Below are 8939 nucleotides of genomic sequence, written 5' to 3'. Positions count from 1 at the left end.
TAGCAGGATTGAAAAAGTGACTGGATATTTGGATGGGGAACCAGAAAATCCAAATACAGTATTTAAAAAAAAAACCTCTTGGAAGGGCTCTAAACCTTTCTGATTTATACCACAAAATATGTCTAACTAGTGGGTGTCAGGCAGAAACTTTTCCAGGGAGCAGGTTATTCATAGCAGTCTATTGCAGGGCTTCTTCCACCTTCCGCTGAAGCATCTGGAACTGGCCATTGGATACTGAGCTAAATGGACTGCAGGTCTGATCCAGTCTGGCAGTGCCTATCTTCCTATTGGTGGTGTAAATCCAAGCCTATGTTTCTGCTGATTTTCTTTGAGCTCATGGGCATCTCTAGACTTGTGCTGAGAGCAGAAAGATGTCTAGCTAAATATAATCTAGTCTCCTGTTCTTTTTCCTTTCAGAAGGGAAAGGTCAAAACTCCTGAGAACTGCCTAGTCCATTATGTCAGTTGTCAATGACACCAAATTCATATCTGCAGTGTTCCTTCTCACTGGGATACCTGGGCAGGAAGACGTCCATCTCTGGATCTCTATCCCCTTCTGCTTAATGTATGTCATTTTGATAGTAGGAAATTCGGTCATTCTGTTCATTATAAAAACAGATCCAAGCCTCCATGAGCCCATGTACATTTTCCTTTCCATGTTGGCCGTCACAGACCTTGGCTTATCAATATCCACCATGCCGACGATACTGGGTGTATACTTGTTTAAGTACAGGGAGATCAGCCTGGATGCCTGTTTTGCCCAGCTGTTCTTCATCCATGCGTTTCAATTCACTGAATCCTCCATACTCTTGCTGATGGCCTTTGACCGCTTTGTCGCAATCCGGGACCCGCTGAGATATGCTTCCACCTTAACCCTGCTAAGAACAGCCATGATGGGACTGGTGTTTGTACTAAGAGGAGTGGCCGTAGTATTCCCATTCCCCTTTCTCCTGAAACGGTTCCAATACTGTAGAGACAATGTCCTCTCCCATTCCTACTGCCTGCACCAGGAGGTCATGAAGATGGCTTGTTTGGATATCACAGTCAACAACATCTATGGCTTGTCTGTTACACTCTTAACTGTAGGGTTGGACTCGCTGTTCATCCTCCTTTCTTATGTGATGATCCTCAAAACAGTGCTGAGCATCGCATCCCACACGGAGTGCCTCAGGGCCCTGAACACCTGCGTCTCCCACCTCTGTGCTGTTCTGCTCTTCTACACACCAGAGATTGGCCTGACTGTGATACACAGATTTGGGAAGAACTCGCCTCCCTTGCTTCAGATTCTCCTAGGGTACATCTCCCTGCTGGTCCCACCACTGATGAACCCAATTGTGTACAGCGTGAAAAGCAAGCACCTCCGTGCAAGGATAATCAGGGCATTCATGAAGTGAAGGGTCAGTTCACCACCCAGCTCCAACGCTGTGCCACCAGAGATGAAAAACACAGGCCATGGACAGAGCCACCTATTCCATCCTGGATCCTCTTCCTCCGAGGTCCCTCCCTCTGCTCCGTCTCTTCTCCTCAAACCCCACCCCGTGCTCCTCCTCTTTACCTGAGGCATCACCCCCTCTCCTGGCTGAAATCCAGGGCCAGGCCATGATGAGAGCTGCCTAGTGTATCAGAGACACTTTGAGGATCCTCCACTTTTTACCACCCTCTGGATGTAGAACCCAGGGAAGATGGAGAGTCCGAGAATCCCCACAGCAGCCTGGGGTCCCAGGGCCACTTTTACTATGGCTGGACCCTGGCCTGGCTGGGGGTGGAGCCTGGGGGGAAGTGGAGAAGCAGGGGGCTGGACCTCAGGGGAAAAGTAGGAGCAGGGGATGCTGTAAATCTTAACAAGGAGGATGGTGGGGGGTTTCCTGAGTAAAGGAGGAGGATGGGGCTCGAGGGACAGAGAACCTGTGTTTTGGACAAGACTGAATTAGTGTGACCCCACAAAGGGGGCTCTTAAGTATTCAGAATGAGCGTAAGTCATTGCTGTTGTTGGGGACACTGGGGCACGGCCACTAGGTAACTCGAGGGGATGAAAGACCATGAGTGTCGATGAAGCCCCCTCGCACTAGGCCCAGGTGTCCTTGGCCCCCTCTCCCGCCGGGAGGCACTTGCAGCAGCTCTGCGTACTAGGCCCAAGTGTCCTGGGCCCCCCACCTGGAGGCACACACACAGCAGTTATGCTGAGAATCTGCAACAATATGCTGCAGAGTCAGACTGCCTGAAACTAAGCAAGGCCAAACAGGGGAGATATGGAAGAACAATGCTGAATAAAGTAGCTTTATGTATAGTTTAACAAATGATACAGAGAACCAGGGAACTAGCTGGGAACTGGATTGGCTGGCTATATGGATACTTGGGGCAGCTTGCTATTGGATAAGTATGCTGGGAAAAAGGATGTATAAAAGCCTGTGTAACTTCCTGCTCTGTGTACAGGATTTGAGATTCAAATCTCCCTGTACCTATTTGAAGCTTCAAATAAACTTTTCTGCTTCTCCACCCCGTTGTGATTATTGGGTGTAGCACACCAGGTAACGAACCACTCAAGCTGTTGTTCAGCCTCTCGGCACTGGGTGCCGGCAACACTGTGACCTTAGAAGGAAGGGTAGGGTGTGTGCAGGGATACCTCAGGCCACAAGGGGCACTCTGGGGTGTCCCCAAGCCACAGGGATGTGGCCATAGTGGGCAGTGCTCTTGGAAGCCATTATCATCGGGCAGAGGTCAGCCGAGCCCCCAGGCTGCTCTAAACTCCACTGATGCAGGAGGGAGCAAGCCAGAGAGTCAAACCCCTGTAACTGGCTGCTTGCCATCCCCGCTTTCTGCTGCACTAGGGGGAGCAAAGGCTGCTTCTACAAGAAAGGGGCAAACAGGTGGGAAGATGCATCTGTACATACATCTGTACCCTAGAGTTCAGAGTGGGGAAGGAACCTTGACAATCTCTATTTCAAATGTGTTTACTCTGGGTAACAGCCTCAACCAGCCTTTCAGTTACAACAGTGAAGAAGCTGGACAGGGTTGATGGCTCATCAACAAAGACAATAGACCATGGAAGAGCTTAGTCTTCCTGTATATGTTTCAACCAGCCTATCAGTAATGCCTGCTATGACTCAGCAGGGCAGGCAAAGGCAGGGGATAAGACCACATGACACTGAACTCCATATCGGTACCTGTATTTTTTTCACAAACTGGGCTGGGGACTTGTCTTGAAACAAAGGGTTTCTGCCATATGGAAAAACTGTATAATGTGGGGAGAGACATCATCTCTTGGCCTCATTCTCCACACAAGAGAATTCCTGGAAACACCTTAGGAACAAAGACTGAACTCGGGGAAGAGCTGCCAGGCTAAAGGGATTTCTAGCCTGTGTGTGAAAACTTGGTGGATGGCTTGTATCATCAGTCAGGGTGAAGAATTGCTAATTCATACCCAGTCTGTCTCGTGTGGTAGCCTTGGTTTGTAGTTTTGTTTATTTGCTATGTAATCTGCTTTGATCTTTTTGCTTTCACTTATAATCACATAAAATCTGTCTTTCTGTAGTTAATAAACTTGTTTTATGTTTAATCATAACCAGCGTGTTTTGAGTAAAGTGTATGAGGAGAATCTCAGCTCTGTGTACAAAGGCTGTTGCATATCTTTCCCACATCAAGGGGAAAGCGACCTGTATTAATGAGCTAATGCTGTTCAGACACCTGTGCAGTGCAAGATGGTAGAATTCTGGGTCTACACTCCAGCAGCGGTGCAAGGCTGTAGAGCTGGGAAATTGGTTGTTGTCGCCTGTTTGTCCTTGAGTGGCTTAGGTAAAGCACTCAGGTAGCTCAGTTCGGTGTGCTGTCATGTAGGGTGATAACAGGGCCTGGAGAGGCTGGCTGTGTATCACCCCCAGAGCAGTGTGAGAGAGGCCAGCCCAGCTGAATGGTTATGGGGCTCTGTGGTTCCACTGGTTCCCAGCCTGCAACCCGGGGTTGACAACCCATCACAGACGTTTTAAAACAAACTGATAATTTAAACAGTGAAAGTCTCCAGGACCAGATGATATTCACGCACAAGTTCTGAAGGAACTCAAACATCAAATTGCAGAACTACTAGCTGTGGTATGTGTTGGGGGGTAGAAACTGAGAGAGAGGGAAGGATCAACTCCAGAGGCAGGACCATTCAGTCTAGATCGCCATTCATTGCATCAGAGTTGTTTCAAGTTTGCAAGCTGTACCGCTCATTTCCCTTCTCCCTAACCCTGAGGAGTGAGCACCAAGGTTTGTTTGCATTTCCCCTTTATTGTAAACTTTAGTACTCCTCCTACCCAAGTGAGCATTTCTGGTCGTGGTCTTGGCCCAATATTTGTCTCTTAATTACACAGCTAAATTCTCTACCCTTGTTTACTGTTTATCACTGCTATGACATTTTGCTGCCTTACGGGGGAGATGCATGTAGTGTACTTGGACTTTCAGAAAGTCTTTGAGAAGGTCCCTCACTAAAGGCTCTTAAGCAAAGTAAGCAGTCGTGGGATAAGGAGGAAGGTTCTCTTCTGGATCAGTAACTGGTTAAAAGATAGAAAACCACAGGACCAGCCATCTGAACAGTGACAGGCCCAGCTGGATTCTCTGCAGTGCCAACAGAGCTCCCCCTGTGCTGTAGAGAGCAGGGATGGAAAGGAGCCAGTTACAGGGGTTTGATTCACTGGCCTATTCTCCCCCTGCCTCAGCAGAGTTTAGAGCAGCCTGGGGGCTGAGCTGACCTCTGTCCATTGTAACAGCTTCCAAGAGCACATCCCACTCTGACCAAGTCCCTGCGGGGCCACCCCAGAGAGCCCCCTTGTGGCCTGAGGTAGCCCTGCAGGTGCCCTGCCCTTCCCTCTAAAGGCCTTGCAATGACTTACTCTCAGCTTGGGATACTTAAAACAAGCCCCCTCCCCCCCTTTGTGGGGTCACATTAATTCAGTCTTCCCTAAAGTAGATGAAGGGTTAAAATCCATTGCTGATGTAATAACCTGGTAAATGGATTTGTGTACAGGCCCAAAGTCCAGAGTTTGGTCAAGAGGTCAGAGGCCTAGCAATAGCTAAGAGAAAGCAGAATAACCAAATATAACCTCCCTTTTGCTAAGATATGCCTGGTCAGCAAAACACCAGATACTGGGGGCAATAATTGTGTCTTATTCAAAGTTGCAAATAGAACAAAGAAGTCCTGTTTCTGTTGTGTTAGTTTCTTCTGTAGGGAGAAAAGTTTCTTCCCACTCATCCCACCTTGAGTTTATGAAAGGTTCAAGCATGCCAGTATAAGATATGGCCTCCTCCCATCTCCCTTGCCCAGGGACCAATGTCTGTCTTAAAACACAGATGAACAACTTGAAAGGTAATCTTTATTGCCATATACATTCACTGTTTCTTTGCTTTTACCCCTATATATGTATATGTTGGACAATCAAAGGAGCTACTTCATTCCTATGGACCCCAAATCAGAATTCAACATATATATTTTATACTAATACATTTATTAAAGTACTAATTAAATGTTAAATGTTAATTTGTTAACTTGAGACCATGGGTGGAGACATTATGTAACCTTTGACCATTGGCTACTGTGCTATCATGTCTTGCTGCTAGACCTATCCAGGGTTGTCCACTTTCCCCCGCCCATGGAAAATCCATATATTGCATTGTAATCAACTGATTGACAATGTCTCTGAGCCTAATAAGCAAGGTGACACTCTGTCAGCGCTGTACGTAATAAACTCCTGTGCTTGACCTCTACACAGTGTGGATTTATGTCCTTCAGTAGATGCTCTCCTACCCTCCTTCTTTACTCAGGAACCCACCGCCATTCTGCTTGCTAGGGTCAGCATTGATTCAAGCTTGCCGCACGCCCTGCTCCTCCTTTTCCCCAGAGCCCCGACCCCTACCCCATCTTTTCCCACTAGGGCCTGGCTCCTGCTCCTCCACTTCCCATGAGGCTCTGCCCCCCCCCCCCCCGAAAGGTGGAAGTGAGCCATGGTAAGAGCTGCCCTGGGAACCCAGGATGCTGTGGGGAGCCCCGTACTCTCTACCTTCCCTGGGAGGTGCATCCTGGGGGATGGGAACACAGGCTGGGGGCTTCTCTCGGGTCCCCTGGCCAGGGCAGGTGGAGGGTCTGGGGCTCCTGACAGAGGCTCTGGCTCCCTGGGCAGCTCTTACCACGGCAAAGCTCTGGATTTTGTCCTGGAGAGTGGGTGGAACCTTGGGTAACAAGGGGGAGCAGAGGCCTAAAGGAGGAAGAAGAGGGGCAGAGGTACTACAGACCCTGGGGAACTACAGACTGGTCAGTCTCACCCCAGTCCCTGGAAAAATCATGGAGCAGGTCCTCAAGAAAACCATTCTGAAGCACTGGGAGGAAAGGAAGGTGATCAGAACAGTCAACATGGATTCCCCAAGGGGAAGTCATGCCTGACCATCCTGATTGCCTTCTATGATGAGATAACTGGCTCTGTGAATATGGGGAAAGCAGTGGACGTGATATATCTTGACTTTAGCAAAGCTTTTGAGATGGTCTCCCACAGTATTCTTGCCAGCAAGTTAAAAAAGCATTGATTGGATGAATGGACTATAAGGTGGATAGAAAGCTGGCTAGATTGTCGGGCTCAACGAGTAGTAATCAATGATGTGATGTCCAGTTGGCAGCCAGTATCAAGCGGAGTTCCCCAGGGGTCGGTCCTGGGGCGAGTTTTGTTCAACATCTTTATTAATGATCTGGATGATGGGATGGATTGCACCCTCAGCAAGTTCACAGATGACACTAAGCTGGGGGGAAAGGTAGATACGCTGGAGGGTAGGGATAGGGTCCAGAGTGACCTAGACAAATTGGAGGATTGGGCCAAAAGAAATCTGATCAGATTCAACAAGGACAAGTGCAGAGTCCTGTTCTTAGGATGGAAGAATCCCATGCACCACTACCGGCTGGGGATTGACTGGCTAAGCAGCAGTTCTGCAGGAAAGGACCTGGGGATTACAGTGGACAAGAAGCTGGATATGAGTCCACAGTGTGCCCTTGTTGTCAAGAAGTCCAACGACATATTGGGATGTAATAGTACGAGCATTGCCAGAGATTGAGGGAAGTGATTATTCTCCTCTATTCCACACTGGGGAGGCCACATCTGGAGTATTGCATCCAGTTTTGGTCCCCCCCACTACAGAAAGGATGTGGACAAATTGGAGAGAGTCTGGTGGAGGGCAATGGAAATGATTAGGGGGCTGAGGCACATGCCTTATGAGGAGAGGCTGAGGGAAGTGGGCTTGTTTAGTCTGCAGAAGAGAAGAGTGAGGGGGGATTTGATAGCAGCCTTCAAATACCTGAAGGAGGGTTCCAAAGAGTCTGGAGCTTGGCTGTTCTCAGAGGTGGTAGATGACGGAACAAGAAGCAATGGTCTCAAGTTGCAGTGGGGGAGGTCTAGGTTGTATATTAGGAAACACTATTTCACTAGGAAGTGGTGAAGCACTGGAATGGGTTACCTAGGGAGGTGGTGGAATCTCCATCCTTAGAGGTTTTTAAGGCCTGGCTTGACAAAGCCCTGGCTGGGATGATTTGGTTGGTGTTGGTCCTGCCTTGAGCAGGGGGTTGGACAAGATGACCTCCTGAGGTCTCTTCCAATCCTAATCTTCTATGATTCTCTATCCTCCATTAATTTTTCTAGTTCTTTTTGAACCCCATTATACTTGTGGCCTTCACAACATCCCCTGGCAATGGGTTCCACAGGTTGACTTTGTGTTGTGTATAGTGCTTCCTTTTCTTTGTTTTCAACCTGCTGCTTATTAATTTCCTTTGGTAATCTCTGGTTCTTGTGTTATGTGAAGGAGTAAACAAGACTTCTGTATTTTCTCCACACCATTCCTGATTTTATAGCTCTCTATCATATCCCCTCTTTGTCGTCTATTTTCCGACCTGAAAAGTCCCAGTCTTTTTTAATATCTCCTCAGATGGAAACTGTTCCACACTTCTATGTACCTTTTCCATTTCTAATATATCTGTTTTGAGATGAGGCAACCAGAACTGAACACAGTACCCATACTAGGGGATTAAATCGTGGCATTATTATACTTTCTTTCTTCCTATCTATCCCTTTCCTAATGGTTCCTAACATTCTGGTAGCTTTTTTTTTTTTTTTTACTGCTGCAGCACACTGAGCAGATATTTTGTGAGCATTATCTACGATGACTCCAAGATCTCTTTCTTGATTAAAAGCTATTTCAGAGTCCATCATTTCATATGTATAGTTGGGATCATGTTTTCTAATGTGCTTTACTTCTATCATTTGAATCTTTTAAAAGCCTAGGAGTATATTCTCCTCATAATCTCATTGTTACACTGTGCCACATATTCTTCAGAGTTGTATGATTATGGCATAATCATGATACATTTTGTACAAGTTATGTCTTGTCAGGTGTCATAGGATAACCCTTTTCAGGAAATCATAACTTTTCCAGTTTGTGTGCGTGTATCATTTTTTTATCTGAGATTATGAATATTGATTATATAGCTGTATTTCAAATGTAATTACAATGGGGTGATACTCACTAGGCAAAATGCTTCCAGGCTAGACAGCTGGTTGTGAAGGGCCTATAAAGGGTAATGGGCCGTTAGGGGAAACAATGAGCCTGAGAAGCAGCTTATCCCCCACCTGGTGAGCCTTCCTGAGAATGTTCCAGACAGCCTATGGATAATGGATGCTATGACTCAGGAGGACATGCAAGGGCATGTGACCAGACCACATGACACTGAACTCCATTTTGAGTATCTGTACTTTTCCACAAATTGGACTGGGAACTCTTTTTGGAACAAAGCATTCCTGCTATATGTTAAAGCTGTAGAAGGAGGGATGTGACACCATATTGTGGCTTCACACCCCACGCAAGAGAACTTCTGGAAACACAAGAGGAACAAAGAGTGAACTGGGGGAAGTGCTGATCCCAGGTTAAAAGGAT

General features: G+C 47.2%; 1 protein-coding gene across 1 annotated transcript; it reads left to right on the top strand.

Moving 5' to 3' along the window:
* Positions 1-457: 457 nt before the first annotated feature.
* On the top strand, positions 458-1393 carry LOC140897858 (olfactory receptor 51G2-like). The gene has a single exon (XM_073311077.1). It carries the CDS (start codon positions 458-460, stop codon positions 1391-1393), a length of 936 nt encoding a protein of 311 aa, XP_073167178.1.
* The last annotated feature ends 7546 nt before the right edge of the window (positions 1394-8939 follow it).

The sequence above is a fragment of the Lepidochelys kempii genome, chromosome 1 (assembly GCF_965140265.1).
Source record: "Lepidochelys kempii isolate rLepKem1 chromosome 1, rLepKem1.hap2, whole genome shotgun sequence".
Lineage (NCBI taxonomy): Eukaryota > Metazoa > Chordata > Testudines > Cheloniidae > Lepidochelys > Lepidochelys kempii.
Note: the sequence above shows the minus strand (reverse complement) of the source record. Positions and strands in the feature narration are given on the sequence as shown.